At 37.4% G+C, this 26291-nt stretch overlaps 1 protein-coding gene across 2 annotated transcripts in view; it reads right to left on the minus strand.

The window, feature by feature from the left end:
* The window catches only part of LOC124613197, a 537871-nt gene that overhangs the window by 35124 nt on the left and 476456 nt on the right, over nucleotides 1-26291 (minus strand). For both annotated transcript variants that reach the window (XM_047141859.1, XM_047141858.1), the window contains exons 7-11: nucleotides 23052-23420; nucleotides 21009-21134; nucleotides 20760-20867; nucleotides 20439-20681; nucleotides 13180-13378 (exon numbers count right to left, since the gene is read on the minus strand). In XM_047141859.1, the coding sequence (XP_046997815.1) occupies nucleotides 13180-13378; nucleotides 20439-20681; nucleotides 20760-20867; nucleotides 21009-21134; nucleotides 23052-23420 (1045 nt within the window). The remainder of the gene's footprint in view (nucleotides 1-13179; nucleotides 13379-20438; nucleotides 20682-20759; nucleotides 20868-21008; nucleotides 21135-23051; nucleotides 23421-26291) is intronic.

Here is a 26291-nt window from a genome sequence, read left to right on the forward strand (position 1 = left end):
ACAGACGTCATTAGCTTGCTTACTCATCATCACTCATTGTAACAAAACTACTAATATGCTAGCAAAGCAGTGGGTAACAGTATGTATCTAGTATAAATTTAAATGTTAGAAAGTCTTTTCTTAAGATATTTGTCTAAAGTGTAGCCTTGTACAGAAGTGAAATGCGAACAATAAATGGTTCAGACAAGCAAAGAGAAAAAGTTTTTGAAATATAGTGCTACAGAAGAATGAAGATCAGATTGGTAGATCAAGTAACTAATGAGGTGGCTCAGAGCTGAATAAGGGAAAGAAGAAATTTATGGTGCATCTTTACTAAAAGGATACATCCTGAGGCATCAAGGAAAAGTCAACTTAGTAATCCAGGGAAGTATGTGGGGATAAAAATTGTAGAGGGATACCAAGGACTAGATATACTAAGGAGGTTCAAGTGGATTTAGGCTGCAATAATTATACAGAAATGATTATGCTTCCAAGTGATACATTAGTGGGCACAATTGCCTCAGACCCACTTTCTGACTGAAGATCACAACAAAAACATATTTTTCTCAATGAATTTTCTTATTCAAGAAATATATCGATCCAAAATAAATCATTACAAAGTAAGATGGTAAAAACTTTAAGTGTCTAAGAAAGTAAATAAGTAAGAGAGAAGGAAAATCCACAAAATCACATTCGCATGAATAATGTGTCACGTTCCTCAATCCAAATGACAACAACTGATTGGACAAGTAATCATCACAGACTGGATGGCTGATGGTCAAATGAAAGTTGTGTGCAATGCAGAGAAGAAGTAATGGGAGAATTAGAACAGACTGTGTGCAGGAAGGAACAGAGAGGGGAAAGAAGAAAGGGTAGGAGTTGTGGAAGGCAAATGGGGTAGAAAGAATAGTATAAATTGAGATTAGCCCTGGTATTGGAACGAACGATATGTTACAGATAGTGTTTCCACATATGCAGTTCGGTCTCTGGTCACAGTATGGTATTTCTCACTGGTGAAAAAGTACAGCTCATTTGTGGTCAAGGGAGTCTAAATTTTGGTGGAGTTTATATGTAGTCTTGATGTTTGCATACATGGGTCTGCCTTTGATAGACTATTGAACATGAGGTGATGAGCTTTCTTCAGTTAAAAACAGAATAGCAGCAGCATAAATCAACCAATCTTTTTATTCACCCATTAACAATATATGTTGTATGGATGTATCCAATTCATATCCAAAACTAGTTAAATAAAACTTCTTACATTTAAATTACAATCTTAGCTCATTATATGTAAATAATTTTACTTTTCAGATACAGATATTCTTGAATGTTATAAAAGCTACAAAGTTTTTAAGTTAATAATGAACTCTTTTTTGGTAAAGGGCTTTTTTGTGTGTTGCTCTGTGAAAATAATCTCTCTTTCTTGTTTCCTGTTATGAACCCAGTTGTTTAAATTGATATTTCCTGCCAGGTTTCCAGAAAGCACACACATTCATAAGTGCATAAGCTAGGAAATGTTATTATTTTACATTCTTTAAATATTACCCTGCACGGCTCTCTAGCTGGTCATATAAGCATAATAGGCATACGACAATGAATCAGTGCTGCAACACTCATGAAGTATACTTAGCATATAACAACATTTACTTAGTTTTGTATTTAAAACTTCTAGATGCTTTTCCCATCTCAAATGCACATCATCCATACGCTCAGAAATTTTGTGTATGGAGTGTGTACAATAGCTCAGTTCCCCGACTCAGCTCTTATGCTGCTGCTAACTTTATGACCGATGTTACTGAAATTCATTCATGCCATTTTTTCCTTGTCTATGACCAAAGTGTTGCCCATAAAACATTTTCCTGACTATTTTATCATCTTAGAAACTTTCTGCTGTAGACCATTCTCAGTGCATCCAATTATAAAAACGTTCATCTCATCGGAAAAATCACTGTATCTGCTGCCACCAAATGGTTTGACAAATCATTAATGTAGGATGTTTGTTTTAACTTGAGACAACTAAATATCTCTAAAATGAGGCATCATACCACAAAGCTGTTCTAGGTGAAAAGTTAATATTAATAAAGGAAACATCTGTCTGTGCTACAAATGGCCATCTTCCAACCAGCCCCTTGCATGGAAGGGGTCAACTTCACAATTTTAAATGGGAACCCACCTCCCCCCCCCCATTTTTACTGTGTATTCGGATTCTACGTCAAAAAATACATATTTTTTACTCAAACTATTATTTCCCAATTGTGTTAAATGACACTGTAATTGACAAATAACAGGTGCGTCTGTTTTTGCAATTAAGAACTGATGCATGAGGTTCTACATTTCATTTAAACATAAATGTGGTAAGTCTTCCACTAGTACCCACGTAGTGGCCAATGCAATAGTTACAGCTGATGGATGGAAACACTTGTTGAAATCAATTACCCTGATGACAGCCAGTGAAATCAAGCGTTCTGGTGGTTTGGGGACTCGATACAATCAACCTCGTAGGGAACAGAAAACTATGTTACCAAGCAAGCAGCTTATTTGATAGAAGTGTCAATATCTAGCCATATTATTTGTATCGTATAATCACATTTGCAACACTGAAGTAATGTCTGAAGTTCAATATCAACCGTAAGAACACAAAAGTCTACATTTACATCACAAATGAAATGTAAAATGAAATTTATTGGTTCTTAATTACAGAAACAGGCACACTTGATATTTGCCGACTGCAGCACCATCTACCATGGTCTGAGTAAGCCACATATAATTTTTGGTGTAGAATCCAAATAAGCAATAAAAAGGGGGTCCCATTTGAAAATACAAAGATGACCCCACCCACACAGGAGGGGTGGTTACAAGGTGACCAGATGTCCCCTTTACTAATATCAACTTTCCACCTAGAACATCGTTTTCGTACAGTCTGTCATTTTCAAGATATTTAGTTGTCTCATGTCAAAACAAATACACTGTATATGTCAGAAACTAATGTGGGGCCCTTGTGCACTCCATAGCAAACACAATCAACAACAAAACAGCCAGCCTGATGATAATCATCAGCAGAAGTAATAGCAAATAGCATATGAGAGAAGAGCAATGCTATTGTCATATCTGGAGAAGGATGTAGCGTAAGATAGTATCAAAGAAACCACTAAGGTAAACAGTCACAAAAAGATAGACCGCTTAGATTCTCTAACATTGCTGTACCAAAATGTTGAAGGTTTGAATAGCAAAAAAGGTGAATTAGAAGTGCTCCTAAAGGATCATCTTAAAGAAGTGTGAATGTTTTGCATCAGTGAGCACTGACTGAGGAAAACAAAAATATACACCACTGCTGTGACAGATTTTTGAAACAAGCTGCTTCTATAAGCAAGCCTGTAGGTGTATATATGCAGAACAGTAACAAGTAATTTTTCTTTGTATTAAATGAACTTCAAATTCAATCAAATGTACAACTGTGCTGTGTGACTTCAATACAACTTAATAAGTGTGTGCTAAAAGGATTCAATTGTGAACTTATTAAGTACAACCAACCTCCCAGTAACAGTGTAAGAAACCACAATAAATGGTGAGGCCAGTGGGACAAAACTGACAAAATATTTAATGACAAATACATATATGAACACGACAATCAGGTGACAGATACTTGGTTTTCAGCTTGCAAGACAGTTCAATTTGTGCTTCACAGTGTGATTAGTAATAACTAGAAAATAAATAACAACTGCATTACAAGAACAGAAATTAATGAAAACAACAACAGGCTTTTCAGCTGCATGTTACAGAAAATAACTTGGGAAAAGGTATCCCAAGGCAGCATCAACAAAGTGTTTGACTCATTTTCAGCAATCAGAAGCATTGTTTGGGTTGCATTGCCATGACAGCAAATAAAAGTAAAGGTAAAGTCAACAATAAAACAGTGCACAAGAAAATCATCAGAAACTCTTACAAAGCTTGATACTGCAGCAGACAAACACAACTTTGAAGCATGTGTAAGAAGGTACAAGAAAGTATACAGGAAAGTTATAGTAACAGCAAAAAAGTTAGCAAATTACTCAACTGTCAAAACTCAAAAAGAAACCAATCTGGAGTACAAATAATAATGCAGATCGACATGGGTTCTGGTGTTTGGAAAGTAAATGGTGCTCTTTACTATTTTGGCATCCCTGAACATGAAAATGATATTCGTTTTTTTCCACCACTAGTTTTCTATGCACAGGTACGCCTCCTCACAACCTCCTGCAGAATATTGACTATTACCACTGGCTGCAAAACCCATGTTATGTTGTGTAATTTATCTAAATATGGCAATAGGATGGTGAAGTAGAGAGGGAGAATAAACCCAAAGATGATGTCTGTTATTACCACAGAAATCAACAGTTGATTGAGTGCAAGGGCTAGAAGGAGGTGCTTATGTGAACTGTTTCCTAGTTGTGTTATTTCACTGAAGCTGTGTACAAAGTGTCAGGGAGGCAATGTGTGAATACACTACTCACATTTTGTTACGCATGTGGAACTTATGTGATAAGTATAAAAAGTCTATAAATAACAGAATTTGTGCAGAAGTCATGTTTTACTTGTTTCGGCATGAAGCTCAAAGATCAGAACAAGTTGTATGCTCCACATACTGTATGTCATACAAGTGTGCCATGATTAAGCAAGCGGAGTGAAGGTAGAATGAAATATCTGAACTTTGCTACTTCCATCGTATGGCAAGAAAAGAAGAATTACACCAATGACTGTTACTTCTGTATGATGAAAGTCATGGGAAACAAAAAAAGAAACAAAGTGGTGCCAAGACTGGCAACTTGCTTTAAATATTCACAAATGTAAAATTGTGTCTTCACAAAAAATACAAATACCTGGGAGTAACACACTGTAGGAATACGAAATGGAATGATTACAGAGACTCAGTCGTGGGTAAAGCAGGTGGTAGACTTCAGTTTATTGGTAGAATACTGGAGAAGTGCAATCAGTCTACACAGGAAACTGCTTACAAATCACTCGTGCAACCCATCCTAGAATATTACTCAGGTGTGTGGGACCGGTACCAAACTGGACTAACAGGTGATATTCAACATATACCGTGAAGGGCAGCATAAATGGCCACATGTTTTTGTGGATGCTGAAGGTATTGCACTGGAAGAATCTTGAAGATGGGTGCAAACTACCCTGAGAAAGTCTATTAATAAGTTTCAAGAATCGGCTTTAAATGGTGATCCTCGGAATACCCTAATTATTCCCTATGTATTGCTCACATAGAGATTGTGAGAATAAAATTAGAATAATTACTGCACACACACGCACGCCCCCCCCCCCCCTCACACACACACACACACACACACACACACACACACACAGAGGCATTCAAACAGTCATTCTTCCCACATTCCACACATGAATGGAACAGGCAGAAACCTTAATAACTGGTACAATGGGATGTACCCTCTGCCATGCACACTACAGTGGTTTGTGGAGTATTGATATAGATGTAGAAATAGAACAGCAAGCTTAGAGAAGTTTAAAAACCGTTGTGCATCATTTTCTTGGCTAGAATAAGCAGCCTGATTACAAGGAAATAATGTAAGATATGCTACAGTCATTCAAACAATTAGGATGAAGGTTCCCTAAAACTACATTTTCTAATGTCACACCTAGACAATTTCCAGGGCAACTTGGCTGACACATCAGAGGTATTTGCTTCTTCTAATTCACATGTCTCCCACATTACTTTTTTTGCCATTTTATTGTTCCATTTCACCTCCACCTTCCTGAAACTGCTTAATTTCACTACATAGAGATTTCAGTTATGATGATGGTAGTGGTGGTAGTGGTGCAAAACCCAGAAGTGCTGTATAAAAACAAGCTTCACAGTCATAAGTGCAATCAATTTAGTCAGAAATTCATATTTTCATGCAAATCCCAGAAAAAAGTCAGGCGATGTTAACCTGTTTAATGGACACAATGATTTTATCATAAAAAAAGAAGAACTGTTGAAAGTTCCATGCAAATTGCTAATTTATTTAATGAATAACATACTATTAGTGCACAAAACTTAATTTAAAATGAACATAATACAGGGTGTAACAATATCATGAAAAGGAAAGTTGCTACTCACGGTGTAGCGGAGATGCCGAGTCACAGATCGGCACAACAAAAAGACTGTCACAAATAGGCTTTCAGCCAACAAGGCCTTTGTTGAAAAACACACACACACACACACACACACACACACACACACACACACATTATTGAAGAAAGTTTTATCGTGAATTTTTATTCCATTTGTTGTGTGTTGTCATCGCTAATGGTGGCGGTAAGTGACAAATTCCACATAAAGTGGATGACCTTTTTAGCCTTTGATTACAATTTGGAAGTAGTCATTTTTCCAAGTGGGTAGTTAGTTTTTGGTCAAGCACATGTACATTCCTGAGTAGTAGTTGCAGTAAAGTTGATAGAAGGTGTGGCTGCTTATACATGCGAGTCTGCCTGTGATGGGGTATGAAACAGAAGGTGGCACACAAGTTTGTAGAACAGACAGTGTCGGCTGCTGTGTAAGAGCACAAGGGCATGTGAACAACCTAACTTTTGACACTTAGCAGAGTTTTTGGTTATTTTTCTTTGAATGCTGTTCAATGTAACATAGATGGTGTAATCAGAAATACATGGCACTAAATCTACCGTGCTATGCTGCTTTGATACTCCTCAAGACTACGTGAAACTTGGCATCAGGGTCTTGAGCACACCTTCAGTTGTGCACATTTTAAGCACCTTTTGAGCATATGCAACTGATGTGACATAATTGCCTTACAGGCTACATGCATAGAGATTGAATAAACAACGTGCACGGTTCACAGTAGGCAAAGTTCACAGTATGCACAGCTAGCCCTCACCACTCAACTAGAAGTTTACACCAACGCCACCAACGCCAGTTCACTCTCTGTATAGTAAAATTAGATCAAATGTCTGTATATGTTATAGTTATACTGACAGAAAAACCAATTTTGTGGATTTCTGAATGAGTTATAATATATTAAGTTTTGACTTTTATCACATAGTAATCTATTTGAGGCACTGAGAACAATAAAGCACAATGTCATTAATTCTGAGATTTTAGCATTTATTCATGCTTCTAAAATCTGTCGATCTTACAGTGAGTCAGGTTTATTTGTGATGTAGGCCCACACTGTATATATAAACAATCACAAAAAGCTGTTTCTCTGGTTTGTCTGATATTCACTTAAATGTGGGATCGATGGCAGTGTGCTTTTGATCCTTATGATTTTCAGCGCCTCATTTGTATTCTAATCAGGTGACCATACTGGTAGACATTACTACCTGAATTTAATCACTTCAACAAATGGCAGTTTGGAGTTGGTTCTTTACTGTGCTGGAACCGGCTTTCATGTGCAGTGTCAACTGTTGAATCTGTTTATGCTAACACAAAAGAAAATTATCAGGATAAGTTAATTGCAAAGGAACTAAGGTCTCTCTGACCAGTCCGTTGACTCAGAAAGTCACGATATCTGATAATTGTGGCTACAAATGAACATTTAATGAAGAAGTGTATAATAAGCATAAGTAGTTGTGTAAGTGCAACATAAGATTGTCCTGGAAGTTAATTCGTGGACTAATACATATGTTAAGGATCTTACACATTTGTACAAAAAAAAAAAAAAAAAAAAAAAAAAAAAAAAAAAAAAAAAAAAATAATAATAATAAAAAAAAAAACATGAAACCTGCCATTACACAAAAATGCGAAATGGGGAGTAGCGAAAGCTTAAACATTATTTCGTTATTGCCTTAAACTGCTCTTACTTACATACAAAACAACAAAATTCCACATAAGAATTCTTTCTTTTCAAACAAGTTATGCATATTGTTATTATTATTATTGGCAGCGGCTGTAGGTTTATCAACTTGTTAATAAGCAAACTGCTATACAGAAGATGCTAGTAACTCCACACTCTCAAATTTATGTGGATCTAAAAATTTGTGAACACCCAGGATGTATAATCATGAGCAGCCACTGGGAACAGGTCTTGCTCCGAGTGCAGCACCGCAGTGGTTAGCACAATGGACTCGCATTCGGGAGGACAATGGTTCAAACCCGCGTCTGGCCATCCAGATTTAGGTTTTCCGTGATTTCCCCAAATCACTTCAGGCAAATGCCGGGATGGTCCCTTTGAAAGGGCACAGACGAACTCCTTCCTCCTTCTTCCCTCATCTGATTGGAGCAAAGGCCTCACTGTTTGGTCCCCTCCACCAAATCAACCAACCAACCAACTAACCAACAGGTCTTGCACCTGGTTCTTCCATGGGAACATTATACATGGAACAGGGGGTTAGAAGTGGGAGAGTACAATAAGAGATATTCAAAGCCCTGGTGTAGAATATGATTTAGTTGTACTAGTCCTGGGACTAGTGATTGACAAACAGGTTGCTCCTCTGTGACTGATCGACATGATGTATTATTAGATGTGTTCAGAGACATGTCATGGAAGGGTTGTTTTGGTCGGTATTAAGAGGTTACGTCCAGTCTGTTATGGCCTTGACAAGACCTCTCAAGCATCCTCACCATGCATAAATCAAATATGTCTTCAATGAACATGAACCAGATGACGCATCTATGGTTTTTTGTCGCTAAAAAAGATTTCCCAAGATGGTCTATCAACAAGTTGTCATAGCATAGATCCATTCAAGTGTTCCCTGATTTCAATCTGAGGAATTTGTTGATAGGTGGTTCGCTAAAAAGGATTTCCCAAGATGGTCTATCAACAAGTTGTCATAGCATAGATCCATTCAAGTGTTCCCCGATTTCAATCTGAGGAATTTGTTGATAGGTGGTCACGTTTAGACTCAGCTTGGGACTGGAAGAAGCCATTTTCAACAGTAGTGGGACCACATGTATTGGAGAGTTTCATTTGGAGAGAAGGGGCACCTGCAGTTAGTGTCTTCGATGAAGGAGGATAGGCTACAGGCAATAGGTTGAAGGCTTTAACTACATGAGAGTAGAATCTTTCAGTGAGAGTGCAGTAACCAGTCGTAATGGGATATCATGGATGGTTGAGCTTATGGCTCTTGGGAAGCATGGAAAAAATGGTTGCCTAGGGTGGTTGGAGAGGGATAGATTCTCTTGACTTTAATCAGTTGATATTCCACATTTCACAATTCAAGTATGAAAAATGTTGATTGTTCAGACAGCCTGCAATCTGTTTCTGGTGACATTTTCTAAACAGAAATATTGTTATGTGAAACATTGACCCAAAATACCATTTATGATAGCAGGATTATGAGCAAGAACATTTCAAATGAAAGAATATTTCTTAAGCACACACAAAAGTACAGATAGACCTCCCCAAACAGCTGTGCATGCTGAAGCACTGCTTCTGGGACGAGGAGGTGTGCTGGTGCCAGATTGAATGTGTCTGCTGGATTAACAACTAGGGTCGATGGCCGGCCAGCTTGGATGCAGTTTCTAGGTGGTTTCCCATATCCCACTAGCTGAATATCAGGCCGATACTGAAGACCCACCTCAGTTACATGATTTGCAAACATTTTGCTCACTTTCAAATGAATGACACCATATGCAGACAATCTGGGTTCACATTGTCTGGCCTGGGGAGTAATGGAGTGGCGACAGAAGGGTAACTGCCCACCCTTTAAATTAACCATGACAAATCTGTTAAATGTGCTGGCCCTATGCCAATGCAGGACAAAGGCACAAGAAAAAGACGATTTCCCAAGATGGTCTATCAACAATCTCATGAAAGTAGAGATGAAACTGAAATGCCTGCCTCAAGATGACACATTGTCAATTTAAGGTGTTGAATCAGGTGGTCTATCACACTCTGCATAGACTAAATGGCATAACTCGGAACTCAGAGAGGCTGTCAAGTGTTATGAAACCTCATCAGCTTGCATCTGTCTGTAGCCATACTGTATAACCACATTACAGAAATACTTCACTCACATCAGGCAGCCTGATGCACCATTAAATTGTGAAAATGGGTCTACAGCCTTTTTGGTGATTTTATTAGGTCAATGATAATTGATACAGAAGAGCCATGTGCCATATTTCTTCTTCACAAGGGAGGATCAAGGTCTAACAGAAAGTTCCATCGGAGGATAACACTAAGGCCAAATTCTGGTAAAATGACAAATTTGAAGGGCTGTGTTCTATACTTTATAGTTGCTCTAAAACCACAGCTTCCCATTGGTTGGATGAATTTTCCATTTACAATCATCAGTTCAATGGTCTTCAAATCTCAGAACACTGTCTTTTTCACCTGGCATCAATAAACATCTATTACACAGAAAATGATTCCCTACCATCCACTAGTGCCTAAATAGATCGGTTCTTGATGAGAAATGCGATTTCCTGTCATCTTGACAAATGTTATCCAAGGAGGATTTTCATCTGTAGCTGCCTCACCTTCATAAGATAATAAAAAATGTTTTCTGACAGATCAGTGTTATTTATTGATAAAACTGTTGCATTCTTGAGCCCAGTGGTTCTCAGTATACAATCAGGGGACTCGGCTGACACCAGCATTCTATATACTATTATACACAGCACCATCACCAATAAATATCAGTTTCATTGCAATACCCAGACCACGTATAAATACTGATGAAGAGTCATCTTTTGACATTTTACACATGTGTCTAGTATGAACACACATATGTTTATCGATAAAGAAATTGGTGGATTGGTCGGTCCTTGTGGCAGCCCATGAAAGTGGTTTTCCTGATTTTGGCAACTAGATCAGTGGGTGGAATCTCTGTATGGTGGTGGTGGTGAACAATGGCATGACGTTGGAGAGTAATCTCTACCAGGGGGTATGGCAATGGGCTTCGCCTCGCAGGCTGGCTGTAGTTATCAGCAGTTGACCCATGTGTGTGGAATTACTCTGTTGTTTGATGATGTGCAATGTATTAGTCATCAAACACCTTTCTTCTTTCTTTACAGAAGCATATGACATGAACTTTGTGTCCCCAATGGAAACTTACTAGTATGTTGTCCTCTTTCCTGAAAACGTCCTTTTTTCTACATAGTGATCAAATTGATGGGGAATCAGTTTTATCTGCATCATCGAGAACTTTGGATGTTTCCTGACAGTTGCAGCACATGTTCAGGGTCTCCATTTCCATTGCTCAGTGTTGGCTTATCTTGTAGAAATCAGTGGCACATAATGCTGATCATCATCTTGTTGCGGCTGGGTTCGACAGTCAACACTCATCTAGCCATCTGGGTTAGATATTAAAAGATGTCATAAATACTTGTAACTCTTCTCTTACTATTTTTCATGTAGTTTAGTACGACTTTTTGCCTGTTCTATGGATTGTGTTCATGACGACTCACAACGATTCGGAATGTAACAGAAAATTTACAAATAAAATGTTTTCTCTTTGAAATTATTCCTAATTTCTAGCCTGTTACATGAATGGATTTTGTAATCCAAAACAAAATTTGATAAATGTGACACATCCACAAAATAACTATCTATTTAGGCAGTGAAGTAACGTCCTGATGGTCTTCTATGACTGCCTTGGGTATAACATTCAGAAGTCTGTTTATCATCGTTTGGAATACTCTTGTGGTGCATTACCTTGATGTGATTGAACCACTTGATGAAGTCCTCTGTCAAGTAGAAGTAGACATTGGTTAGGAACACTGTGTCATCTCAGCTGTCATATTTAGAGACACGGTTGATTCCCTTTCACCAAACCCTGACTTACTGCTTTTGAAAACACTTCTAGGTGCCTTATGTGCATCTGACTCACTGACACTTTTGTATTAATTGATTCCTTTATGGTTTGGTGCATAGGAAGACTGTACTACTTGTGCTCTGGTAGGTGCCTGTGAAGCACATGTCTTTTGCACAGCCTTATTAAAGCCATGGTAATGTCAATATCCAAGTTCCCTGACACTTTCACCACACTATGTCATGTACAATCTGGAATCAAATACCAATCATGTGTATACACCTACTTATACATACATACAATGTTCTAGTTGCGCATAGGACAATTGGCTCTTTCTGTCAGAGACAGCCATCTTAGTGGAGTCATGGAAAAATCTGATATCAGTGGCAAGACAGACAGATTTAATATCTGCTTCTGGAAACTCAAGTAAATGTATGTAATGATAACATCACAATATTTAAAATGTCAATGCTTTTTGCTTTATATCCAACAAAAAGGACAGCTTTCCTCAATGATGCAAACAGTAAGGAAAACTTATTTCTGAACATATAGTAAAGTTGCATGTTACCTGAACTAAATAGCATCTAAATTAATTATGTCCTAGAACTTGATGGAGAACCCCAATTTTAACACAATTACTGAGGTTCTCTAAGTCATGTCACTCTTTAGCATTGTGTCAAACCTGCTGTAGGTCACCCAGTTGCTAGTTCTCATACAAAACTATTTCTTTCTCTGAGGACTTTTCAAAGACTGTTTTACTACCATTTATGACAATGGGACAGCAATTTTATGATCAGATACTACATGCTGTACATGCCATTAGTGTGGACTTGTTACACAGTGTCAGGGATTAATTTGTTATGACAATATTTTCTGCATGACTCATGGAGCACACAAAAAATTCATCTCACATGCCAAAACTTTAGTAGTAACCACCACTGACAGTGTACAATATAATCACAATATATGGGTAGCCATGTGATTTTTGGGTATATATGAGGTGACAATTCTGAGAAACAATGGCCATCTCAGATTTCTACAGTGACTATAATTTTCATAATGCAGTTGCAGTCAACAAAACAGAACTGCAAACTGTAAGTGAAGATAAGGATTTGCAGGAAGATGAAGCCTATAAGGAATATGTAGCATAATCGTTACTATGCACAAATCAGAAACAATGTAGCACATCTCTAAATTACATTAATTATATTAGAAAAAAGTGTAGGTGACCATGAATTCTACAGAGGATACCTTAAGAAAGCCATGATGTGCTTAGGAAAATATGTTTCAGTTACCTCACAGATTTACAAGTCTGTCCCATTATATCTTGTAGCTTATGAAAAATATTACAAATTGACTAGATATCTAGTTTTATGCAGAAACTAGATTATGATATTTCAATGTAGCAAAATCTGTTTATATTAACTAGGTCACAATTTATATTGTTTATGAAATATGCACCATGACAAAGATATATTACATGAGGCATGCAATTACCTATATCTCTGCTGCTTTCATTTCTACGAAACAGCTTTGTAAGCATGTTGAGCACAGAATTTTTTCGGCTTGTTCGAGGCCCAGAGAAACTGCTGGATATAGAACCTGCAGACCCACTCTTCAGACGAATCATTCTTGTCATTTTCACTGGCTGGGTCTCTGTTCTTGATCCAGAATCTCCTTGTATGTCACCATCAAGCTAAAATTAAAATTGAGACCAAATACTTAATCAATGTATTGTAAAGTCATCTATTTACCCTATCCAAACAATATGGAAGTATTGAACAAAATAAATAGTTGAATTTCATGGTAATGCATACTGCCTTTCTTTTTTTATGTTTTCATAAGTTAGCAGTCTTTTTGGCACAGATTACAGCACAAACACAAGAGCAAATTCTCTCTAACTTCTCCACTAATCAAACATTGTAACCTTATGCTATTTGGATTTTTCATATTTATAGTTTTAGTTAAAACACAAAGACATATTTTAAATGGTGCTCTTTTTTCAGGTATAACCTCAATGCAATAAGAGACTATATATTATATACAATATATATATTACATGTAAGAGATTATATATTATATATGAAGACACCAGTCTGAGGATTACATTTTTGTAAAGCATGTTGTTTTCATTCAATGTAACACAGCAGTATACTCTTTTAAAGAAGTTGTCTGCAATGGTTACCTCTGCCTGTTGAACTTGACTCACTCCACATCCATGAAAGCTTTTCTTCACGAACATAAGGTGAGAACGAAACAATGAATTAACTAGTTTGAATGAACAAGTTTCACTGGTCATAAATATGGAAATGTGGCATTCATGACTCACTATATGCCACATAAGAAATTCAATGTGATAAACAGGCTAAAAACTTCCTTCCGTAGCTAACACTGGTAACAGATTCCAGCGTCATGGTACCTGATCCAGAGGTCAGTGCCAGCATAGAAGAAATTTTCATCATCAGAACCTGGCTGACATGGTTTGCATTTTCAAAAACAACAAGATACATGCCAATTTCCTGAATAAAATGCTGAACTCTCCACAATTATTCATCATGTTAAGAAATGGGCTACTCTAGTGATTCATTTGTAAATTAATGATACTGAGTTTGGTGGTACCCTAGATGCTATTTGAGAGGAACAGGTTATACAGCAGTACTTGGTTCGAGTGTCTCCTTTCTCTCACACGTGATGCAACCAAGATAGTATTTTGTCCATCTTCAGCACCTATAGTCATGTACAGGGTGAGTCACCTAACATTGCCACTGGATATATTTCGTAAACCACATCAAATACTGACGAATCGATTCCACAGACCGAACGTGAGGAGAGGGGCTAGTGTAATTGGTTAATACAAACCATACAAAAATGCACGGAAGTATGTTTTTTAACACAAACCTACGTTTTTTTTAATGGAACCCCGTTAGTTTTGTTAGCACATCTGAACATATAAACAAATACTTAATCAGTGCCGTTTGTTGCATTGTAAAATGTTAATTACATCCAGAGATATTGTAACCTAAAGTTGACGCTTGAGTACCCCTCCTCCACTGTTCGATCGTGTGTATCGGAGAGAACCAAATTACGTATGGATCCAAAGGGAACGGTGATGGACCTTAGGTACAGAAGAGACTGGAACAGCACATTACGTCCACATGCTAACACCTTTTTATTGGTCTTTTTCTCTGATGCACATGTGCATTACCATGAGGGGTGAGGTACACGTACACACGTGGTTTCCGTTTTCAATTACGGAGTGGAATAGAGTGTCTCCCGACATGTCAGGCCAATAGATGTTCAATGTGGTGGCCATCATTTGCTGCACACAATTGCAATCTCTGGCGTAATGAATGTCGTACACGCCACAGTACATCTGGTGTAATGTCGCCGCAGGCTGCTACAATACATTGTTTCATATCCTCTGGGGTTGTAGGCACATCACGGTACACATTCTCCTTTAACGTACCCCACAGAAAGAAGTCCAGAGGTGTAAGATCAGGAGAACGGACTGCCCAATTTATGCGTCCTCTACGTCCTGTGAAACGCCCGTCGAACATCCTGTCAAGGATCAGCCTAGTGTTAATTGCGGAATGTGCAGGTGCACCATCATGCTGATACCACATATGTCAATGCGTTTCCAGTGGGACATTTTTGAGCAACATTGGCAGATCATTCTGTAGAAACGTGATGTATGTTGCAGCTGTTTGGGCCCCTGCAATGAAGTGAGGACCAATGAGGTGGTCGCCAATGATTCCGCACCATACATTTACAGTCCACGGTCGCTGTCGCTCTACCTGTCTGAGCCAGCGAGGATGTCCACGGACCAGTAATGCATGTTCCGTAGATTCACTGCCCCATGGTTTGTGAAACCCGCTTCATCGGTAAACAGGTAGAACTGCAATGCATTCTCTGTTAATGCCCATTGACAGAATTGCACTCGATGATTAAAGTCATCACCATGTAATTGCTGATGTAGCGACACATGAAACGGGAGAAAGCGGTGATGATGCAGTATGCGCATGACACTACTTTGACTCAGTCCACCGCCTCTCGCAATGGCCCATGTACTCATGTGTGGGTTCATGGCAACAGCAGCTAACACACCAACTGCACCCGCTTCTCCTGTGACAGGCCTGTTACAGACCCGTTTGCGTGCTATGACCATACCTGTTGCATACAGTTGGCGGTAGATGTTTTGCAATGTGCGGCACGTTGGATGCTCTCTGTCCGGGTACCGTTCTGCATACACCCTGCAGGCTTCAGCTGCATTTCGTCGACACTCGCCATAGATGAGTATCATCTCCGCGTTCTCAGAGTTTGAATACACCGTGGTCACAGTTCCTACAACACTACACTATCACAGACGTCTGGTAACACGGTGTACTGCAGTTGGTCTGCGTGCGGAGACGAATGCAGAATAACAATAGCAGCAAGCACTACATGCGGACACTGAGACAGCTAGACCAAACCACAACAGTGCACTACAGCCACACTCGTAAACACGGTCGTCATCGTAAACATGTCCCTGCAGATGCTGCTCGCCGACCGTGGCCCGTGTTTGTTACAACACGCAACTGAACATCGGAGGTTTCAAGCGTCAACTTTAGGTTACAATATCTCCGGATGTAATTAACATTTTACAATGCAACAAACGGCACTGATTACGTATTTGTTTATATGTTCAGATGTGCTAACAAAACTAACGGGGTTCCATTAAAAAAAACGTAGGTTTGTGTTAAAAAACATACTTCCGTGCATTTTTGTATGGTTTGTATTAAACAATTACACTAGCCCCTCTCCTCACGTTCAGTCTGTGGAATCGGTTCGTCAGTATTTGATGTGGTTTACGAAATATATCCAGCGGTAACATTGGGTGACTCACCTTGTATAATGAAATAATAAGCAACCAGTTGCATAAAAGAAATTCAATTTCTTTATTGGTTTCGATCACTTAGTGCCCTTCTTTAGATCGATATGCCTATCACATTATTTGCAAGTGTCATTGCCATGGTCATGCAGATCACAGTGTCTGCGCTTCTTTGTATTGGTTTTATGCAGACACTATGAACTACATGACCATGGCATTTTGCTATATGCACTTTATTACTAACAATTACAAATAAGAAGGGCACTAAAGGCCTGAAACTGGCGAAGAAATTAAATTTCTTTTATGCAACTGGTTGCTTATTATTTCATTATGTACAACCAAGCTAGCATACACTACTTGCAATAATAACTTTTTCCCTGTCTTATTCGACAGAATCAACAGCTTGAAAAATATATGAAAACAAGAGATCAATTTCTGCTTCTTCATTTGCTGACCTTTTACATATCACTAATTCATAAGTAGGCACTCTGAATCTGTGCCACATAACAGTAAGTCTTATTTATGAGTCCCACATTTACACATGTTGGATTTATTGAGACAAACCACAGAAAAGTGGTTATTTCTTCTCAAATTTTCTTTGATCCATTTCTATAAATGGCTAGGATGTGGCTCCATATTCTAACATTTTTCCCCTTCCAGATTTGGTCAAACTATGGACTGCATTGAACTTAAGGCTTCATAGCCTTTCTTTTCCTTCTCCCAAGGACCTCTTCATTCTTTCATTTCTTTTCTTTCTCTCCAACACTGAAATGTAATGTATAGACTTCCCAATTAGTGGTTTCTCATGGAATGATTTTATGCTGTTTAAGTCAACGGTTCCTGAATTATTCTTTGTTCTGGATATTTCTAGAATAATATCAATTTCTTGTACATCTCTTTTGACCTCTTTTATCCACTTACAAGTAGACTTCAATGACGAGCTTTACATTTCCTTAATTGGAGCTTCATAGTTTAATTATACTATTAACAGTAATATGCCTCTTTTTGGCTTCAATTGATAAGAATAAGAATAAGGGTATTTTATTTACCAATCTTCCAGGTCAAAACTGACTGCAATATTTCACTTCTTATTCTATTTAAGGTTGATTGATTATATCAATACTTTTTGAATGCAACCCAAATGTTATAGTTAACTATATCTAATTTAAGATCTTTTTTCCATGTCAGTTTTTGTCCATTCTTACTTTGTGTCCCTAAAATTTCAACCATTGTTACCACATTGTGTCTGTGATCTTTTTGGTGTATTTGTAGAGCTCCTCATTTTTCCTATTCTTCCAAGTTTCATCAGTAGACTTCTGTGGTCCCTAAAGAGAACCTCATTTCCTTCTTTTCAAGTTACTCCAACTGTCCCTTTTTTATTTAAAACAAGACAGTCCAAAGCATAGAGTTCTTCTGGTTTCGTAACCGAACTGTAGCACCTCATTTCGGCCATGCAGGATATCACTCTTTTGTTTTACTTGTTCTGTCTGTCTGTAAGCGAAGTCTAATTTTCTGGCTCTTCTCTGACTGCCTCTTTACTCTGCTCCTTGTGTTGGATCTACACTCCCAAGTATTTTAATTTATCTGTCCTTTAATCTTCCCATATTTTACCTCCAAGTATTTTGCACCTTGGCATCTGTGTTTCATATATTTTATCTTTTCATATAAGACTTTGAGATTTCAAACAAGATCTCCAACATTCTTCGTGCACCCTTCTACTTTTTGGATGAAAGGGCAAGGTCATTGGCAAAAGCTAAACACCTGATTTCCAGCTTATTTCCTTTCTCCCCAAGGTGTATTCTGATTATTCCTTCCAACTTCAGAGTTTCTTCCCACAATTTCATTATTTTCTCCTAGGTGATACAGAAAATAAATGGAGATGGCCCGCCTCCTTGACTGACTCTCATCTTTGTTTCAAAGGGCTCTGTGATTTCTCTAAAAATCTTAACTTACATGATAGCGTCAACCATAGCTTGCTTTGCAATTTTCCCTTGCTTTTCTTTCAATTCAGAATTCCTCTGAAACTCTAAATGAACCATGTTTTTAATTTGAGTTGTACGGATTTTTGTAGTTGACAAAAATTACTATTGTGTTGTGGCTTCTTATTGATAACAAAGTTGAATATCTATACCACGCATGACCAGTTGTTTCAGAAAGCAGCTTTACATTCTCCGATGAGGTGATGGTGTTCAGATATTCTCATCAGGACTTTGGAGGTTATCTTATAAACAACTGAGATCATGGAGATTCCTCTGCAGCCATTTGTATCCATTTACCTTTCTTATGGAGTGGATGTGTAGGTGCACATTTCCAGCCTTTGGTATCTTTCTAGTTTTCAGGTAGAGCATTCCATCTGCAGTGACTTGCCCTCCAGTCTTCAACATCTGCCGCAACACCATCTTCACTTGATGTTTTTTATCCTCAAGCTCCTTGATTACCTGTCTGATTTCACCTAGGTTTCGTGGCATGGAACCGAAATTATTGTGGATTTGTTTCTAGTTATCTAGGCTTTCACAAGACTCTTCACAATTTAGCTTCACTTTAAGTAGTTTGCCAAGAGCTGATTGCGTTATTTGTCATTAGTATCTATGCTTCCATCTGTTCACCTTTAACACAGGCTTTGTCATTGATACCCCTGTAGTAGTTCTTCGATGGTTCTGTAAAATTCCATGATGTTCTTTTGAACTCTCCTTCCACCTTTTCCACTCCCGTTGTTTCTTTCCTTCCATTCGTGAAGTCTTCCCATTTTTCCTCTGTCTTGTCAGAGTCTCACCTCTTCCAGGATTTTAATCTTCTTTCAAGTGTTTCACCATAATTTTTATTCCACCACCTGTGTTTTTGGATGCCTTAGCTGATTATTCTTTGATTTCTTCACAGCTGTACATCTCTGTATTAGACACATTATTGAGGTACTTATCTTTGTTTTGTTCAGTGACCCTGTGTTGATTCTAGGTTTCTTATCATCTTCAGCTTTGGTCTGTTTGGATGAAAAATTTAATACGAAGAACATCAATGGAACACTGTGTTCTGTAAATCGCATCTTGATGTAAGCCTAAAAGGATGTGGAATGAGTTAAGTAAAATATTATAAAGGAAGGCACACAACAGTAAAGGGAGACAGCTGCTGAAACTTTTTTCTTAATATTAGAACAACAAATGGAAGTAGATAATATTAATCCACAAGTAAGTGACTTGCAAATAAATAAAACATTCTGACAGTAGAATGCTTGACAGCGACATCTGTCTGTGTGTCTTATTTAAACTATCAGCAAGAATAGAGAGGGAAAGCCCTTGTTCCCTTGTACTTTCTACCACAGTTGTTTGCCTATTTGATGATTAAATGAAAAAAAAAATCGAAGTAACACTGCCTTCCTATGAAATTCACAAAACTTTTATTGTAGAAAACACACTGGAAAAATGAAGTTTTCTGTTATTGCCATAAAATTTCACTGCCTGTACAACTATGTTATTGTAGTAATGAAAAATGGAATTAGATCTCTGATTTTCACAACTTACTTCAGCTTTACTCCAAGTATCACAGTAATATAACATGATCCAAATCACGTTTCCCTAGTCATGAGCAATATGTGATTATAATTATGTAAGGCTACAAAAGATCAGTTCAAAAAATGGTTCAAATGGCTCTGAGCACTATGGGACTCAACTGCTGAGGTCATTAGTCCCCTAGAACTTAGAACTAGTTAAACCTAACTAACCTAAGGACATCACAAACATCCATGCCCGAGGCAGGATTCGAACCTGCGACCGTAGCGGTCCTGCGGTTCCAGACTGCAGCGCCTTTAACCGCACGGCCACTTCGGCCGGCTAAAAGATCAGTTACTATTCAATAATTTCCAAATGTATTTTTAATGGCTACTGCAGATATTCACCTCCATATCTCCCATTTCATCCCTTTCGTCTTGGGGCTCTTCTACAACAGTCTCCAGAGGCATGAATTCTGCCTGATCAAGAGAAACCTCAACATTTTCAGCAGAATGAGGTGGTGGCCCAGTCTGGTACTGCTTTGCAGCTGCAGTGTAAGGCAGTTCTGCTGGGAACACTTCATCCCAGTACTGATCTTTCACCATTTCTGGATGCTCTTGGTGCATCTCATCAACAATAACATATGAAACCTGTTTGAGAAAAAGCACATCTCAGCAATTTACAAACTATCATTTTATAAATGTTTCATTTATTTCAAGCAAGCATACCTGTAAGTTTCTGTCAACCAACCAGTTCAATTCAAAATCATCATCATCTTCACCGAAAGGATTAACAAGTGATTCTGCCACTTTCAGCCATCCCATGTAAAACGAGAACTGTGAACAGAAGATGGTCACTAGAACCGCTTGGTACTATCGATAACTGTGTGAGTACACGATTTTTACTCATCTCTCTACAATGATTTTTTCAAGTTTAGGGTTAATTTCATTGTAAATATATTTATGCAAAAAACTTACCTGCAGAAATGTGAATGTAGGAAACACTAAATCAATCTCATGCTTGGGATACTTCATTGAAGGATCCAGGAACTGGTTGGACATCAAAGTAGCTATGAAGTACGCATACACTGCCAGAGTGACAACCTGGAAGCACAGCGAGGAACCTGTCAACAGATGGTCTCATGAGAGTAGCATAAGAAGTAAAATTTCATTTTGTCACACAGCACTGCTCAGGCTTACCATTCATTTAGCTCTCTATAATAATGTCCAGCACAACAAAAGGCAGGAAAAAAGAGAATGGAAACTTGGAGACTGTAGTGTGGTTCTTAATAAACTGTCATTTCCACTACAGTATTTTTTATGTCTCCTATGAACGAAGATATTTATCATTCAAACTGTTCACACTCTTATAAAGCACTGCGTCCACTGGTATTACATTCCATGGAATGCATATCCATAAGGCACATCACAGAAGCATAGACCAACTGGCTAGATAATATGACTTACAGCAGTGATTAGCCAGCACTTATACAGTAACTCACAGAACAGAGCCCGAGTAGCCAATGGTCGCCATATATGCTGTGAGAGCACAAGATTTTCCAGATATTTTTTAGCCAAAGTTCGGAAATAAATAATTTTGTAGTGTGGAAGTGAAACCTCATACTAATTCTGAATATAAATGAAAAAGCTTTATAAGTAGAATTATGTGCATTTTTGCTGTCCAGAGTAATTGTTCAGAATATACAGTTTTCGTTATTATATAAGAAGATTTATTACAGGACAGGTCCTGTTTTGTGTACTTTATTATTTGCATGAGGTATTCTGCTTGGTCTCTGTGCCATTCCAAGAGAGATGAAGATTTACTTGGTGTCTCAATGGGCAAAGTAGTCAAGGTAACAAAAAGTCTTCTATTCCAGCCATGTTGTCAATGAATACCAATCATCAGTTGTTTATATCAATAATGTATATATGTATGTATTGGAGGGGGGAGAAAAAAAAAAAAAAAAAAAAAAAAAAAAAAAAAAAAAAAAAAAAAAAAAAAGAAGCTTGTTATTCATTACCCAGAAGGTGGCCTGTAACAAGATACTTGTCATCTAATAAGTGTTTCATTTAAAGGCACAATAAAAGCCTTAAAAGATCAGAGTTGCCAAGTCCCAGTTTTTTGTAAAAAATTAAGTTATTCTACAGATAGGAAGAATATTTAACAAATCAGGGGTTCTCAGACTACTCCAAGCTGAAGATCACAATTAGATAACTTAAAATATAAATGAACCCTCAAAATACTGTATGAAAATACAACTGAAAGAAGAAACAACCCTATTATGTGTGACTTGCTCATACCTAACGGTGAAGCAGGACTTTTGCCCCTTCCTTAATCTGCACAGCACTTCATAGAGAAACATATTTAGGGGCTAATAATATGTGCTCTTGGCAGCTTTCATGCAGTCTTAAAACTAATTGTAGATAATGTAGCCAGTCAAATATTTTCAAAAATGAGATGTAGTCATTTTCATTTGAAGCACTGAATAAAAGAGGCTAAAAGCTTGAGTTATTTACAATCATTAAAATACATTTTCACACATCAATGCCCACAGAGTTTACATGATTTGGAGCTTTGGGTGGGAACTTTCAAAAACACTCATAACAGCCCTGATATCGCCTCCTTTGTCTACCACTTCCTGCATCTCAAGAAATGGCTTGTTTTCAAATGTTTTAAAATAGTGAAGTGTTGAAAACTTAAATTATGGAGTGACTAAAATCCAAGGTGGTGGAATTGTATGCACAGTTTTTTTAAGCTTGTTACCAAAAGTGATTGGAGAATAATAATCACTCCACAGAATTAGGGGCAGAAATTTTATTTGTTTGGATCTTACAATAAATTTACGATCTGCGTCTTTTCTAGGCAAATGACCCTTACTTCTGAGGCAAGTCTCACACAAACAACACCTTTGAGTGCACAGAAAACTATAGAAATTTATTTTACACTTTCAAGTTAGACATACCACACCTTTTTCTTAATGAAAAGAGTGTGCCAGAACATAAAATGAAAAAAATTTTTACCTGGGTGTAAACAAGAGGTATGCTGATCCAGTCATAATTTAACATTCCTCCACAACCACCTCTGAAAGTATTTAGTTCATCAATGAGGGTCTTCATTGAAAAATCATCCTTTATTCTGCCTTCTTTTCTTGCTCTTGTAATTATACTTCCTGCCCATACTAGTGGCATCCAGTACTTCGGGTGACTTGTCTTTTGGTCCAGAGCATCAAAGACCTTCTTTTCATTGGGCTGCATGAAACCAGCTTCCACTAAGTGATCCATAGTAGGAAATCTCTTCTTTACACGAGGGCTCATCATGCGGAGAGTGATAACTAAACTTAGGTTAACATATCTTATGACTGTTCTGCGCATTAGACGTCCTCTGTCATCCTAAAATCAAAAATTTTCCAAAGCAAAAATTACATCAACCACTGATGTAATAGTTTTGTCAATCTAAGTAACATGTAAAGAGCTGTGCCAAGCCAACAGAAAATTTCAAATTTTAATATGGTGCAAGTGCTATTGTTTACTGTTGCAGTCAGAGAAACAACAGGAGACAAAATACCAATTCTGATTCCAGACTCGGCTGTAATGGAGTTGGTGCCAGTTCATAGTTATTATGAGATAAAGACACCAAAACTGTAACAATGTTTCTTTAGACATCAGTTCAATGTTGGTACAACAAAATAGCAGTCCAAAGTTGCAAATTTTACTTTTTTATTCACTCAATGACTAGTTTCAGGCTGAGACCCATTTTTAAAACATTGTAACATAGTCAAAAATGGTGTTTCCAAAGATGTGAAAAAAATATAAAAAATGTGCAATGAACTGTTAAATGCACATCTTTGATATGGTTTTCACATCTTCGGAAATACCATTTTTGACTATGTTATGAGGATTTGAAAATGGGTCTTGACCTGAAACTAGTCACCAAGTGAATAAAAAAGTAAAATTTGCAATTTTGAACTGGTTTTTTGTTGTACTGATTTACAGAAGTTGTTGGCCCACAGCTATTTCAGATTGCTGGAAGTTCATAAAGTTCAATGTTGATTAATATGATCAAGTACTGTCTCAGAATACCATATTGGTTTGAGTGGAGAAACCTGGAGTGAGTGACAGTGTGAAGTTCTTCAAAATATCTACAAGACAGAGATCTCTTATAGCGTAAGAGAAGTTTTCATATACTGCTGTCAATGCCTAACGAACCAATAGTTTTGCATTTTATGTCTCAACCACAAACTTTTGTGAGTTTCAAGATTGTACCAATAAGACTAGCAGGTGTAAACTGTTCCAATAAAAGTGACAATAGTGAAATACACACTGGTAATTGTAAGTTGTGTAATAAAAACATCTTGAAATGTATCCAGTACAAATGTTGTAAATGGAGGCTTCACAAAAGCTGTTGCAAAATAAACACAAGGTTGGTAATTGTGAACTACTTGTGGTTGTGTGATGCTTGTGTTACAGATATGTGTGAAAAAAATACTGAAACATTATCAGAGACAAGAATTCAATAAGTCATGTGTTGCAAAGCGATACTGACGAGTTCAAGTGAAAGTTAGTTACATGTTCCATGGATCATTTTGCACGATAGATCGTAAAGATGTGGAATGAGTCCTTTTACATTCACATCACAAATTAATGTGTACATACAATTTCATTCTGAATATTTCTAAGGGTTCCATCCCCCCCCCCCCTCCCGTGCCACTGTAGAACACAGATGCAATAGTCTGGACAAAAGTAAGTCTTTTGAATCATTTAGCTCACATGCAACCAAGAAAGGGATCCTATCTGAAAAAATAGAAAAGGACAATAAAGAAAAATGTGTAACAATAGTAGATGACGAAAAACACTCTACACATATCAAAAATGTGACCAGTAAAATGTTTGTGTCTGTACAGGACGACGTCAGCACTGCTGTGTTTAACATCACATGTAAAGGTGGCCTCTCAAAAATAAACATGAAATCGGCAAAGAACAGTTACACACCCCCATCGAAAAACAAATACATCATGGAATCAAGGTCAAAAGATTTGAAGACAACCATGCATTCAGTGTTTCAAACTTTCTATCAAATTATGCTTAAGAGATTGTGATTGTGTCGGCATTGTTAAGCCTAGGGTGAAGATCACAAATAAGACCGGCAAGATAGGAAACGATGTGCCAATTCTACTAAAAAGAGTTAAGTGATTCTTCTATCACTTCTTGATTGAACAACATGATGATAAATGAAAAGCACTATACTGCAAAAGTGACTGTCTTGTTCTTACATCTGGATCAAACAATGTTTAACTGCAATGAGGCCAGTGCATTTAGAAAGGCTGTTTGGTACCTTGCAATTACTGTTAACTCCAGACATGGTATTGACAAATCTATCTATGAGATATGATCTGGTGAACTGGTCTTGTGTGAACAGTGCAATTTGATGAATGGACCAAAAATTAAAACACTTCTGTTTGAAGTGTTATGACTTCTTGACATGAACAGTAATGAAAAATATAGTTTCACAATGCTTGGACAACACCTAATTCAATCTGGTAAGAAGAGACTCACCAGATACAAACAAAGCTCTTGATGACATAAAGCACTAAAGCAGCTGTAAATGCAAACAAGCTAGTGCCTAAATGCTCACATGCATGGAAACTACTGAAAGGGGCCATTTCCAGCCAGATTTCATCTAACATTAAAAATACATTATATGTATTCAATACATAGGTGTAAGTTCACTTACCTTGTAATGAAACTAATTTCAAAGATTCTTTGCCTGATAATGTATGCCGTAGTAATTTCATTGCACATTTGAATACTGGAGGTCTGTCATAATAACTGATCAGCAAGCTTGTACGATATGTAAATTCTGTTAGAAAGTATGGAATAGACAGTAGAAGTAATTTGTCTAAATGAACAGTGGTTTAAAGCTGAATACATCCATCTCCTCAATGACTTACAGGCAACAAATTGGCTACCAACTTTTGTAAAACTAATGCGTATGGAAGTTCTTAGATACTAGTTCATTCCTCAGTAGACCACGAAATTAGACAGAATTTTAGCCATCTAAATGAAGAACTTACTTTTCAAAGATTTTGTATAGAACTTAAAAGAGTACAATATCAGCATGTGTCACATGCGTGGGTACAATATAAGATCTGTATTCACAGATAAATTTGAAAAATTATTACATAAATTAAACAATGAAAACTGTTTAAGAAACTGGTTATGCGAGCTGACTTCTACACAAATGCAAGAACTGATGACAAATTT

This window comes from Schistocerca americana, chromosome 4 (assembly GCF_021461395.2).
Source record: "Schistocerca americana isolate TAMUIC-IGC-003095 chromosome 4, iqSchAmer2.1, whole genome shotgun sequence".
In the NCBI taxonomy this organism is placed as follows: domain Eukaryota; kingdom Metazoa; phylum Arthropoda; class Insecta; order Orthoptera; family Acrididae; genus Schistocerca; species Schistocerca americana.